Genomic DNA, 15,144 nt, shown 5'->3' on the forward strand with positions numbered 1-15,144 from the left:
TGTAGTTAACACAGTTTTTCTGTTAATTTAGTGTGAAATGCTCCCGCACCTATGATGACTTGGGTCGCGCTGATTTCTCTGCCTCCGTCATGTATCTTTCCTCCGCTCGTTTTTTAATTTTTGCTCCGCCCTGTCTATGAGGCGCCGAACTCTGCTAGCATCAGTGCGCGAGAGAGACCGAGTGTGTTTACTCCGCTCCGCGCTCAAATAAAGTTTTTTTTTTTTGATAACCAAACGTCTCCGCGTCGCGCGACACAACGAATCGATAATGAAATTCGTTGACAACTTTTTTACTAATCGATTTTTATCGATTTTATCGATTCGTTGTTGCAGCCCTAGAGGAAATGATAATTTATTTTAAAAGTGGACTCCTCCTTTAACAGATCGTATGTACACTTGTGCAAATGGATAATGTAGTAAGAAGAGGTGGTGTTATATACAAGTATAAATAAAATGCACGTATAATAAGGCACTATAATGCACACTACAGGAGTGAAAGTGGAATATTGCTCAGTTATCTGTTTAGGAGTGAGATTGCCTGGGGGAAGAAGCTGCTTCTTATTTACTTATTGATGTCATTGTGCTGTTTTCTGTATTCTGTGGATCACATTTGCTCTCTTTACATGTTATGCTGTGTTGTAAATGTATTTTTTTGCAACTAAAAATGCATGAACGGCGTGTTCTTTGTAAATCCTAGTTTTTCCAGATGGGGGCAGTGTTTTACAACTCTTTCAGACATGACAGTTCCATTCCGAAAAAAATCTAAGATCTTTTCGTGAAGTAAGTTTGTAAAACCGCTTTTATAAACAAATTGCTTCGTTTTATAACAAGTATCGTGACATATAGGTTAAGAAAGTAATTGACTACCTCAGATAGTGTTTCGTTGTGAGAGTTTGATATAAAGTGTCATTCTTTGGCTCCTGCTTATCAATAAATCGTTTACTGTAATAATTTATTTACGTATTGATCTACAGAGATTAATTCAGTTTCTCCTCATGCTTTTCTACATTGGCTCTGGTGCTGTATTGCATTTCAAAAACACGCTTCAGTGTTAATTTCCTTTTCACTCAAGTAATCATATAGAGAACATTCACAGAAATGTATGAGTTCAGGTTCATCAGTGCCGCACATTTTCCCTGCAAATCATACTGAGGTTTCTCAGCCTTTATAATCCACCGGAGCCACGTGGTTCTCTCCTCCTGTATAAACACTTTCCAGAGACCCTGAGCGACACAATGTGTGTGTGCGCAAGGGATAAAAGCCCAACTCCCTAAAGACCATCTCGCGCTCCAAGAACTATGAAAAAGAAGGATGTGAAGAACGTACTCTGGAAGTCAAAATGTTCAACGACGGAGGACGGGACCTTCAATTAAAGTGCGAATATAAAGAAAACGGCGCATGACCATTTGGAAACATTGTCTCAATATTAGACGTCTTCGCCGGTTTGTATTCAATCGCTTCCGTTCACCATGGATCATTTTGACAAAGGAGCGTAAAGAAATAAGGACAGACCACAGCAGGTTTCCTTTTTAGTCCGTAGGGGTTTTAAATGCGTTAATGTGGAGGTTTTTAGTCATGTCATGACGCACGGGGCTTATGCGCATTCGCGGCGGTAAATGTGGACACATCAGAGGGTCCTCCGCTTACTTTCTTAATATTTTGTTTTTATAAATCAACTTTGTGACATTTGGATGATATAACGGGAAGCTCTTACTGCGATATCGCCCACATTTGTACCGAGCGCACCACGGAGTGACCAAAGACACGGTTCAACTCAGAAACCTTTCCGAGCCATTTCAAGGATTTATTGCTTTTGATTTGAGTTTAATTCGTAATATACGGACCAAACCTAACGCTTTATGAGTGGATGTTACAGCTTGACCATTTTTAACTCTTTCATTCACTTTTGATCGGAAAGCGGATACGGACTTCGTCGCTTCCACCCCACACACGCGTACTAAGTCACTTTGCTTCGGGAAATTGCGTTAAAAATGAAAAGGTTGCCGTTTCAAGTGCTTTATTTCGTGTGCCTCATCCTCGCGATCCGCTGCACACCGGCACCGGACACCGAAACCCCGAGCATCACCACGACCTGCGCGTCCTGCGGGCTCAGCCAGACGGACGGAACCCCACGGGTGGATGTGGGCTTCTTGGAGGCGGTGAAAAGACACATTCTGAGTCGGTTACAGATGAGGAACAGACCCAACATCACGCACCCCATCCCGAAGGCGGCCATGGTGACTGCGCTCAAGAAGCTCCACGCCGGGAAAGTGCGCGCGGACGGGAGAGTGGAGATTCCGAACGTGGACGGGCACGGCGCGTCCTCGAACGAAGTGGAGGAAGAAACTTCAGAAATCATCAGTTTCGCCGAGACAGGTGTGTGTGTGTGTCTCTCCAAGCTTCAGTTGAATTGCTGGGCGGTATAATGAAATAAATGTAGACATTATGCTCGGTTGATGTTGGGGAGACTGTCAAGAGGGTGCTTGTGGGAACAATCCCCTGTACTCTGTTCTCCAAAGAAAGTTTTGCGTTCTGATCCAAGGTTATAAGCCAAATTCACAGTTAAAGAATAAAGATTCAATGCTCCTCAAAACCTGTTCATGTTTCACTATAAACAAGGGTTTTACACATCTGTACACAAATTCATTCTTTAAAAGAATAAAACTAAAGTCAACAGATGAGATCAGAAATCTAGTCTTGGATTATTGTTATAAATGTGTCCTACAGCAGTGAGACTCAGTGTTTCTCAGTTTTGCTAGCGCACAGTGAAATATCACATCACCTTTAGTTCACTGTGATTCATGTGAGATCACGAGCTGAGGAGCTGTGTCAGATTTCTGAGACGAATGAGATCTGAGAAGCACCGAGTGTTTCACAAGAGCTTTATTTGACACGTTTGGTTAACTCTATTTGCATTCGGAAACAAACGTGTCCATTCTGGTCAAACAATTCTCATGAAAGACATCCGAGGACCGCTACTGTTTTCCGTCCGAATATTTTCTTTCACTCTGAAATACAAGTGAATACTGTTGAATGGTGCAAAATTTTGTTTTATGTTGATTTTAACGTTAAAAAAACTGTTATGGAGCCTTTCAGCTTAAGCTTTAAATAAACAGTATTTAGTGTATTTCAGTGTACACGTAACATCTGATAACAGCGTTTAAAGCGTCACACAGACTTTAGGGCGCTATGTGGTAGTCTAGCAAAAGTGTGTATTGCGGGCACAAAAAGGGCGTTTGGCAGCACCTTCCTGAATCAAATGAAGAGCAGGACACCCAAGAGTCGTGGTGGAATGAAGGCTACAAGACAGCAGGTCCACACGAAGTGCAGCGTTTGGATCACGGTCACTGAAAGCGAGTGCACACGGAGAAGCCAGCGGGTTTCCCTGCAGACCTGAGCCTCTGACCCTTTGTGCTGTGTTTTTCTGTGGCCCCGTTGAGCCGGTGGCTCTCTCTGCTCGCTCAAAAGAAACATCTGAGCTGGTGACTGCCAAACTGAGACTGGCACCCAGACAAGACCAGGAACAATTTAGCAAAATGATGGAGACTTGAAATGACCAACGGCGCCACACATGAAGCTGCCAGATGGTTCAATCGCTGCCTGGTGGAAGGATGGGGCGGACCGTGTCGTTCTGACCGTGCCAGCGGTTGATATATTTTTGATAGGGGTTGTTCAAAGGTTTAACAAAACACAGAACGAAATCGACTTTCTCAAACCATTTTCTTCTGTAATGTGATGCGTTTCCGTGCGAAGCAGGACGTTTAAGAAGATTGAATAATGAGCGTCTGTCTTTCTGGAAACTTTTTTCAATTATTTCCATAGCATGCTATTCATTTGCTATATCACTCATTCACAATAAGACCAGAAACATGTAAACGTTTTTACTTCAAGAACCAAACACAATATGTTTCAGTACACTTAGCCCGCAACGAAAACACTGAAATTAAATTCATAAGATCCTCGTTCTGTGCCTCGCAATCCCAGCGCTTTAATAAAGACGTCGAGTCTGGAACGCGAAGCGTGGTTTGGTGGAGGGCGAGCTCTGAACCCGCTGGCACGTCGCAGATTCTGGCCCGTCTCTGTGTCTCATTAGAATGCAGGGTGACCTCAGGACATGAAGTGCTGGACGACTTCCAGAATCTTCTCAAGGATCTCGTTTTCTTTAAGAATGATTCTGCCCCGCGCTGGCAGAGGCCAATTGAGTCCCTTTAGCCTTCACTGACATCTTAATGGTGTGTGGAGACTCAGGTGAGGAGCGGAGCCAAGAGGGATAATTCGCTCGCTCTGGCTATTAGAAGCCAATGATGAATGTACCGAGTGCTCCGCGAAGGTCTGAACCCAGACGCCATTCCCTCCGTCCTGTGATGAAGCGCTCCTCTCCGCCTCATATTCTGTTAGGAAAATGTCATAGTTCAGAGGTTCTCTTTCACAGCTGTGAATGAGACACAATGGTGTCTCAACTTACTCTTAGCACTCCATAAATGACTTTCTTACTTAGTATATCGGTCTTGTTGCCAAAAAATTCTTGAATGAAGATCCATTTTCTTGATGAGCAAAATGAACTGTCTGGTTTTAAGACAAAAATAATAATAATCTGCCAATGGGGTAAAAAAAGTCTTGAATTAAGGTCGACATTTTTCTTAATGTCACTAAATTTAAGATTATTTTCCTTAAGCTATTGACAGATTTTTATTGCTTGTTTTATGTGCAAATTCACTGAAATGTCATATTTTTGATCTGATTTTCTCAGGTCATTTTGCTCATCAAGAAAATGCATCTTGATTCAAGAACTTTTAGACATTTGTACTGGAAAACAAGACAAAAACACTAAATAAGAAAGTTGTTTGTTGCGGTGAGAATGTAATTGTTGAGACAATTTGGATGTCTGGATTTGAGTCAATTTGATGAGAAATGTTTAATTCATATTGAGACCTTCAATAATATTGAGGTTTGATAGCAGACGTGACAAATCTGAGCTTGGGTTAGGGTTAGAACCTCATTTGTGAGACTCTTATCTCAGGAGAAATAACAGAGATGTTTTCATTTGCTCTCCGTTGAATCTCATTGACGTCTATGAGAACTAACTGAGATATAAAGGAGATCTCAACTGTAACTGATCTTATATTTTGTCTTATCCGCTGTTATATTCTGCAGTCTCTGGTATTGTCAGTGGTTATATAGTGGCGTGTAATTGGCGTTTTGAGTTATGGGACTACAATAGGACCCGGCGTGTATGAAATAAGCAGCTATACGAGGGTGTTGTTTACCTCTCAGGATCTCCAGCTGTGTGCTGATGGCTGTGTTAACCCCTGTGACGTGAGATTACCTCGGCTGTGCAGGTGGGGACATGCTGGGCAGGTTGTTTTGTAGCGTCAGAGAGGCCCACCCAGATATTGTCTTGCTCCACTAGTGGCAGGTATCTTAACTCTCAAGAGTTTAGTCTTTCAACACTTCCTGACATTTTCTCTCCCACTGTTGTGGTCCAATGGCTCGCCAGAGAAGTGTCAGGAGTTAAGAGGATGGAATGGTTTATGCAGAACTTTGTGACGTTTATGCAAGCGTAGCCATGTCTGATTCACAATCACACCTGCTTATTGTGCTCTCTGTCGAAGGGCGTTCTTGTGTGTGCACAATTGATTTATAATATTTCTACACTTCAATGGAAATATTTGGTATGAACACTCACTTTTAGATATTTCATAAAAAGAAGCTGAAACATCTCATGTTTTAGAAGACTTCTTACTTAGTCTTTCTTCCTTGTTTTCCAGTACAAATGTCCAAACATTTTTGAATCAAGAAGCATTTTCTTGATGAGCAAAATGACCTAAGAAAATAAGTCTTGCTTTTAGTAAAAAATATGTAATTTCAGTGAATTCTGCCAATCTGCCAACGGGGTAATGAAAATAGTCTTGAATTTATTTAGTGACTAAGAAAAAGATCAACAATAATTATTATGATACATAGATTAATTTTCTTACCCCATTGAATTCACAGAGATTTCATATTTTTTTCTAAAAACAAGACTTATTTTTTCAGATCGTTTTGCTCATCAAGAAACGTAGACAATTTTCCTTGAAAACAAGAAAAAAGATTAAGTAAGAAAGTCATCTTCTGAAGTGCACAAATCCAGATTATTTTACCTCTGGAATCTACATTCCTTCTGTTGTTGTATATAAGGGTGTTGTGTTTTTTTGGGTGACTGTCCTTTTGAACTAATATGCTTGATAGATAAGTGTCCGGTAATGTTTGATTTTTTAAAGTGAACAAACGATGCCTCGCATTCAGCATTTTAAAAGATCACTGCAGGTTACCCACGATGTTACCGGCAGACATGCATTTCACTCTCTCTCACCGCTTCCAACACCTCATTTCATTCATGTCACACAATGTAAACATAACTCAACATAAAGAATGTTTTTTCAGGATTTATTTTAAAAACAATTCTGTTTGAATGAGTGTGTTTTGCAGATGCTTCGTCCACATTCCTGAAGCGTGAGATATATTTATCCTCTAGATTTCACATTGCTACACTGGAGAGTCGCGTAAACATCATATTTCTTCTTTATGTGGAGGCCGGCGGTCCTTTATCTGCCTGACGTTATTTTGGAGGCATTCTAGAAAGCTTAATAAAACGTTTCATATTTATTTTGCAATGGGAAATATTTGCTGCTTGTTGAGAGATGTGCTGTTAGTTTTCTAAGTGCTACGTATTAAATTGACTTAATGTGATACTTCACCCAAAAATGAAAATTCTCTCATCATTTACTCACCTATCAGTTGTTTCAAATGTTAAAACATTTATTTGTTCTGTTGAACACAGAGAAAGATATTTTGAAGAATTGCTTATAACCAAACAGTTCTCAACACTCATTGACTCCCATTTTTTTGGTTCTGTTAAACACAAAGAAGACATTGTGAAGAATAGACAGCAAACAGTTCTGAGGCACTTTTGACTCTCATTGTTTTTTTTCTACTATGGGAGTCAATGGGTCTTGAGATCTGTCTGGGGATGAGCATTCTTGCAAATATCCTTATCTCATTTGTACAGATCTGAAACAACTGGAAGGTGAGTAAATGATGACAGAATTTTCATTTTTGGGTGAAATATCTCTTCGATAGCGATCTTTTCAGTTTTTATGTAGCTTTGTTAATATTTACTTAAGCTTTTATTATTTTTAGATTTCATGTACTTGTTTAAATGTTAAATACTTTGTTTTGTGCATTTGTGCTTGTAAGAGCATTGCGTTAAGAACGCAAGGTTGTGGGTTCGATCCCAGGGGGTTGCAAATACCTTTATAAAATGTATAGGATAAAGCAATGTAAGTCACTTTGGATAAAAGCGTCAAAATGCCAAATGCCTAAATGTAAATGCATTTGTCTTTTTTTATTAATTTGTTTTGTATTTAAATTTGCTATTTAGATTAGCTTTATTTTGATTTTAGTTTTAGTGAGATTTGCATTGATTTATTTCAGATTATTGTTTTTTAAGGCGAGGTTTCAAATTAAAGGTTTCATTTTTAAAATAATATTTAGGCCTATGATTACATGATTTCAACTACGATAATAACCCTGGACTACAGAGATTCACACGCGTCTTTCTCTGGATGCAGCGCGTCGTTAGAACAAAGCCGTGTGTCTTGTTGCATCGCGACCGGTGTAGACACGATGTAAAAAATGCATGTAGATTTTTACAGATGTGGATATGATATATATACAGAATGAGAATTTTTTTGTTTGTTTCTTTCTCTCTCTCTCTCTATCTCTCTCTCTCTCTATGTCTCTCTCTCTCGCTCCCCCTCCTCTCTCTCTCTCTCTCTCTCTATGTCTCTCTCTCTCTCTCTCTCTCTCTATCTCTCTCTCTCTCTCTTTATGTCTCTCTCTCTCGCTCCCCCTCCTCTCTCTCTCTCTCTCTCTCTCTCTCTATGTCTCTCTCTCTCGCTCCCCCTCCTCTCTCTCTGTCTCTCTCTGTCTCTCTCTCTCTTTCTCTCTCTCTCTCTCTCTCTCTCTCTCTCTCTGTCTCTCTCTGTCATTCACTCTTTCTCATTCCCTTAATTTCCGTGTGCACGACACGCTCTCACTGTATCAGTGTATGTTGAATGTGCTGGTGATGTCATGCACTTCCTGTTCCTTCCATCTCAGCTTTTGCTGGGAGTCTTTGAAGCGTTGTGTTGTGCTCTCAGAAGCTCTCCTCCTCATCTCCGTTTGGACTCGTGGCCAACTGGACCTGACCCCAGATCAGCCCTGTCATAGCCGACACTGTCATGAGAAATCTCCCAGGGTTGCTCGGGGGTCCGTTTCTAACTATGAACACGGTGCCTGGTGGTGTGAATCTCACCAAAATCACAAGAACGAAATGAGACCATTAGGAGTGCTTCGATTGGTCGTGACAACATTTGTTTGCGATGTGATGCAAACATGTCATGGCCCTTAAAGCGGCTTTGTGTTTTTGTTCCGCAAGGTTTTACTTTGTTTTAAATAACATACAAAAGAGAAGATGTGACGTAATGTTCTTTAGATCCCAGTGGTCCCAGCTTCAGTCACGGCACCATTGGAGTGTCTGCATGATCAGGTCTGTAACAGCTTATGAAATACAATAATTGTTTTTTTTCCCTCTTCTCAGATGAGTTACTGACCTCCAAAACCAGCTTGTTTTTCGTCATCTCCAATGAGGGAAACCAGAACCTGTATGTGACGCAGGCCAACCTGTGGCTGTACTTCAAAGTGATGCCTAATGTTCTAGAGAAGGGCTCTCGGCGGAAGGTGACGGTGAAGGTGTATTCTCAGGAGCCGGGTTTTGGGAGCAAATGGAACCTGGTGGAGAAACGGGTGGAGCTGAAACGCAGCGGCTGGCACACCTTCCCTCTGACGGACACCGTGCAGCTGGTCTTCTCCAAGGGCGATCGACGGCAGAACCTGGACGTGAGGTGCGAGGGCTGCGATAGCGTTGGGGTCCAGCCCGTGCTGGTGAACGCGGCCGACGAGTCCCATCGTCCCTTCCTGGTGGTTCAGGCGAGAGCGGCGGACAACAAACATCGCATCCGTAAGCGAGGCCTGGAATGTGACGGCAGCAACAGTCTTTGTTGCCGCCAGCAGTTCTACATCGACTTCCGGCTCATCGGGTGGAACGACTGGATCATCGCCCCGTCGGGATACTTTGGGAATTTTTGCGAGGGGAACTGTCCCGCGTACATGGCCGGGGTGCCGGGCTCGGCTTCGTCGTTCCACACCGCCGTGGTGAATCAGTACCGCATGCGGGGCATGAGCCCGGGTTCCATGAACTCTTGTTGTATCCCGACCAAACTCAGCACCATGTCCATGCTGTACTTCGACGACGAATACAACATCGTGAAGCGTGACGTGCCCAATATGATCGTAGAGGAGTGCGGATGTGCTTGAGTACTCGCTAAAGAGAACACTAAAATATTCTAGTCCAAGTCATATTTATAAACGTCATCTGCGCTCACACACCGAGCTCCACCACGCGTGCACAAATCTTTGTACATATATTTATGTTCTTTAATGTCGCCCGAGAGACGCATTCGTCTTGATTTGTATGACACTTTGGGCAGAATGCGTTTTTGTCTTCTACTTCTCTGCTTTTCAATTGTTCAAAGTGAATGCGAAAAAGCGCAGGCATTAAAACACAAGAACGCATTCTATGTGAACAGCCCGTAAGCTCCGTATCAAAGGGACTTTATCATGTTTTAGCTGTTTGCTTCTGAAAAGGAGACCAACCGGCAGACGGATGAGAGCTGAAGTGTAAGAACTGTTTGGGATTCTTTTTATACGTATAACACCAGCTCAGAACTGAATCGCAAAGCACTGACCATCTCATCAAAACAACACCAGCACTTCCAACATCAACACCGGATCAATGTCTCACGCTCTTCACGATGGGATCTAAACAGGTTGAAAATAAACTCTACTAAAACAAGCGAGTTTGCCGTACAGCGTTCAGTCGTTGTGCATTACAGCACTAGTAAACGCACAATTAATAGCACTTGCAGACGAAAAGGCCTCAATGAAGGTTCTGGTACAGGTTCCCGCTCTCAGTTCTTCTTAAATAAGTGCCACACAAGCTATGCAATGTACAGTAGCGACACACTTTCACCGCTCCAACTCTTCTCAATACTTGAAACTTTGGCTTTCTTCTCTGAGCGGATTGTTCTAACCATGTTTGCACTGACGTTGCATTATTCACAAGGAAGAAAAGCTGCCATTGGACAAAATTTAAAAAACAAAGTTATTTTTATAAAAAAGCAATTGAAGTGTATTATGACCGAATCATGGAACCAAAGAGGCCAAGATTTTAGCTGTTGTGAGACGGATTCTTTCGTCAAATGCTTTTTATAAATGCGCGAGAGGCCTAAACTACGTATCAGGGTACAGTAGAATGGATTCCATTTACCGTTGTTGTCACAAGTAGATTTCATATTTTTCCATCGACATCATATTTTCTATTTAATATTTCTAGCGTCTATCCCGGGATCATTTTGAATCAAAAACATGCCATCTCTGTACAGCTTATGTAAGATAAAGAATGCTGAAATATTTTGTTCTTTGTAACTGTTATTAAATAAATTTCTTATTCTGCATTGAGCGCTGCTGTGTCATCTTACTCCTCAAAACGATGTCAAAGAATAATGACGTGATCTCATGTGAAACCTGATGAATCACCTAGTGAAAAATAAATATACTAAAATATATTTGAAATATATTTATTTCATGCTAACTATACTGCCAATCTATTTACATCTTATGTACTTAATGAAAACACACTGTGATTGTACTTGTGGTATACTAATTGGTATACTTACATTTACATTTAGTCATTTGGCAGACTTACAGTGCACTTATTACAGGGACAATCCCCCTGGAGCAACATGGAGTAAAGTGTCTTGCTCAAGGACACACTGGTGGTGGCTGCTGGGATCGAACCAGCAACCTTTGATTTATCAGTTCAGTGGTTTAACCCACTAGACCACCATCTCCAACTACTTAAAACCTGCTAAATTGGAACAACTAATATTGTACTTAATATACTTTAATTGTGCAAAAATAGTGCTGATGTCCAACTAAAGATACATTGAAGTGTATTTGATTCTGCTAAAGCGGAACTATTGCAAGTAAACTTCAGGTTCACTTGCATTGAAAGACTGATTTTATTATAAAATCAGAAAATCCTTTTCAAAAGTGACAGTAGAACACATTTTTATTAAAACAAAGGCTTGATGTATAGAAATGTGCATTGTGTATAAATAGTTCGCCAAATAACGTTTAATTTTAATTTTATATCGGTAAGTCATGTCAGTAAATGTGTTAATACATTCAAACTATACTTAGCATGAAATATTTTGAAAAGCATTTTAAATTAATGTTTTTTTTTATTTTTACTAGGGTCTGTACGATGTGAATTGCGAAATCGTACAATTATTAGAAAGATTAGAAAGCCATCGGAAGATCTCTTAACTCCACCATCACTGGAGGTGAAAGCAAAAAAGAATCCTGCAAAGTCGTAAATATGCCACGCTTACAAAAAATAAATACAGGCCTGCTTCAGGGGTATTTTATTTTATTTATTTCTTTTCTGAAAATTTCTTAACAAAGTCCTAGAACTAGTGGTGTTGCACATTGCAAGGCTTCTTGGAATAAACTGACTCGCCTTTTATTTATAAATGTGGACTTGTTAGTATACTTCATACTTTAGTATTGTTCACTTTTTCTAAGTATACTAATATCCCGCTTGTTTTATGAACTTTTTTTAGTAGTCTTGATTAAATTAATTTGTGTTTTACCTACATTAGATAAAATGATATGTTCAATATTTTTGATATCATGAATGTTTAACATTAATTATACATTATTCCATTAAACATTGATAAGCAGATATTGAGTCAATAGAACTCAACAGAAATGCAAATAAATATCCCGATAAAACGTTTTTTCAAGACAACTGAGAAATGTGCTGTTCATGTTTCTACCTTTCTCCTGCTAGAAAACCTTAGCAACCACAGTACAACACGCTAAAAACTACACAACTAACCCAATCATAGTACAACACGCTAAAACAACACAACTAACCCATTCACAGTACAACACGCTAAAACTACACAAACCTTAGCAACCACAGTACAACACGCTAAAACAACACATACCTTAGCAACTACAGTACAACATGCTAAAACTACACAAACCTTAGCAACCACAGTACAACACGCTAAAACAACACATACCTTAGCAACTACAGTACAACATGCTAAAACTACACAAACCTTAGCAACCACAGTACAACACGCTAAAACAACACATACCTTAGCAACTACAGTACAACACGCTAAAACTACACAAACCTTAGCAACCACAGTACAACACGCTAAAACAACACATACCTTAGCAACTACAGTACAACATGCTAAAACTACACAACTAAACCTAACCCAACTACAGTACAACATGCTAAAACTACACAACTAAACCTAACCCAACCACAGTACAACACGCTAAAAACTACACAAACCTTAGTAACCAAATAGCAACCCGCTAGCATAGCGACAATGCACTAATATATATATAAACATTTTGATCCTGGACAACAAAACCAGTATTATGGGTCAATTTTTCGAAACTGAGATTTTTTACATCACATGAAAGCTGAATAATTAAGATTTCTATTGCTGTATGGGTTGTTAGGACAATACAATATCTGGTGTAGCGTGTTAATAATAAAAAATCGATCAATTTGACCCATACACAGTATTTTTGTCTTTTACTAAAAATGTTCCTGTGCCACTTAAGACTGGTTTTGTGATCCAGGGTCCCATTTGCAAACTGTACGAAGAACGAATTTCTTTATTCTGATGTGTCAGCAATGCAGTTACGGCACACATGCACAATAACACGTCTGGGTTTCTAAATGACATGTTTGGAAAGACACAGTCATGGGTTTCTTTAAGTGAGGTGACATGAGAAAAAACGAAGAGCAACAGAGAGAAACACTGAAGACATTCAAGTCAAACAGATGAAAGATAACAGAGATTATCGAGTCAATCTCACAGACACGACTGAAGGTACAACACATGTTCATGTAACTGAATCGCAACTTTTTATTTGGTCAAACCAGCACAACGCTTTCCAAATGCAATAATAGTGAATCGATGGCATTCCTGTAGCCGAGCACTTACACAAAGTGACTCTCATATTTAGACTTTAATGTAATATTAAACAACATGTTTAAAACACCAAATGCAGGAGCTATAGTTCATCTTTATTGAACGGCGTTATGGCTTGAGTTGAAAGCTCGCTTCTGTGAGTAATAATCAACTCTTGGCTCAAAAGAAAAAACAAACTCCGAACACAACATCAAATATGGTTGGTGGATCTTAAACACATCATACACACAGGAAAATACATACATTTATGCTAATGGACGCAGTTTTGAAACAGAACTCCTGCGGCAGTTCTTTCGTCTCTTTAGAGTTCATGATCATCATGGGATGTGACCGCACGCCGTTAAACGCTCAAGGATCTTTCATCCTGTGCACTTGTGAGTTTGCGGAAGAGAATTTCTGGAATGTTCCACTTCAGTAATCAAAATATGTTGATCAGAGATATTTTTACTGTGAGCATCCAGAAGACTCGAATGCTAAAAAAGGCTTTGCTGAACTCTTGACCAGTTAAGGAATCCTTCACCAAGGGTTATGATTTAAGACCTGGGCAATTCTAGCGATATGGACGTGACATTTTTCGATATGGACGTGACATAAAAATACTCAGAGAATGAATTTATTGAGATATTGAACCATCTGTTTATATTCCACTGAACCCTGGTTGATAGAGTCTAAACATCAAAAAATGTCAGTCTATGAAAAAGAATTCTATTTCAAAAAAGAGAAATAAACATGTGTTATGGACGTGACAAAAAAGAAGCAGTTTTTGGGAGACGATAAACTTTCTGTGAAATAAAATGCACAATCCTGAAGCAATAATACCCAATGAATGGAGAAGTGATGCCTCTTTATAGAACATCAAATAGTGACTTTATATTCATTTTCATGTGTCCATTTATGAGGAATATGTAACGTTATGGATGTGACAATCCTGAAAATGGCTCTTACCTGACCATGAAAAATCATGAACTAAAACTTGAACTTGGCATTTTCATGGAATTGCCCACCTCCAAAGCCTCATGTGATATCACACATGCAAACAGTGTTTTGGACTCCTGTCATGATTGTGTTTTGATGTAAATATCAGGGTCAAAACACCACGGTGGTATGGTAAATAAGGACAGAATTTTGTGAGAAACAAGTGCACTACTTATGACATTATAAATGATCTCCATCACAGAGGGAATCCATCTTTTCCCAGACGCAGCGGAGGATGGATGGTCATTTTGACGGCGTTGCACTCTCGGGCCCCTGGAGAAAAGCATTCATCACTTAACATGTGGAAAGATGAAGCCATTTGGACAGTCCACCCCATAAACACACAATTTCCCACTTCCATCTTTTCTCATAGCGAGACCTACACGAACCTCTGAGAACAATATCGCACACAAAATCATTTCACAAGATGTTAAGCTCTCACGTGAAAACGACACATTGTCTTTCGGGTCAAGCAGAAACCGTCGTCTCTGCCCACTATTAACAAATATTGCGTAACAAAGACCAGCTCTTTGTGTCATTGTGTCAATATCAGGTGCGTTTCAGAGAGCCCTGCCAGGCCTGGAGCTGGCCGCATTATCTCCAGACAGAGAATAAAGAGGGACTTCTTTCAGAATGACAGCGGTTTTATGAAGGAACACAAAAGATGGACTTGCCATATCATTCCATTTAATCCCATAGAAGAGGGATTGAAAATCTATTCATGTCTTGTCACTTTGGTGTTGGGACACTATCAAACCGAACAGGTGGATATCCTATAGAAGAGAAAGAAGGGCCCCTCATTGTCATAACTGCTGGTGTATAGAACAAATCCGTATGTCAAGTCTCCGTGTTCCTACACTCAAAAAAAAGATTTTTGCTGCTTGTTCAATTTACTAAGCTTACTTAAGTTAAATCAACACAACTTTTGGACAATTTGGTCACAACATGACTGTCATATAACTGAATCCATTCATGTTGGGACAAGTTCTGTTGTCTAAAC

General features: G+C 40.1%; 1 protein-coding gene across 1 annotated transcript; it reads left to right on the top strand.

Annotated features, from left to right (window-relative positions):
* Positions 1-1,257: 1,257 nt before the first annotated feature.
* On the top strand, positions 1,258-10,595 carry LOC130410266 (inhibin beta B chain). Its single transcript, XM_056734853.1, has 2 exons — positions 1,258-2,376; positions 8,621-10,595. The coding sequence occupies exons 1-2, from the start codon at positions 1,992-1,994 to the stop codon at positions 9,394-9,396; spliced, it is 1,161 nt and encodes a 386-aa protein (XP_056590831.1). The 5' UTR covers positions 1,258-1,991; the 3' UTR covers positions 9,397-10,595.
* The last annotated feature ends 4,549 nt before the right edge of the window (positions 10,596-15,144 follow it).

The sequence above is a fragment of the Triplophysa dalaica genome, chromosome 21 (genome assembly GCF_015846415.1).
Source record: "Triplophysa dalaica isolate WHDGS20190420 chromosome 21, ASM1584641v1, whole genome shotgun sequence".
NCBI classification, from domain to species: Eukaryota; Metazoa; Chordata; class Actinopteri; order Cypriniformes; family Nemacheilidae; genus Triplophysa; species Triplophysa dalaica.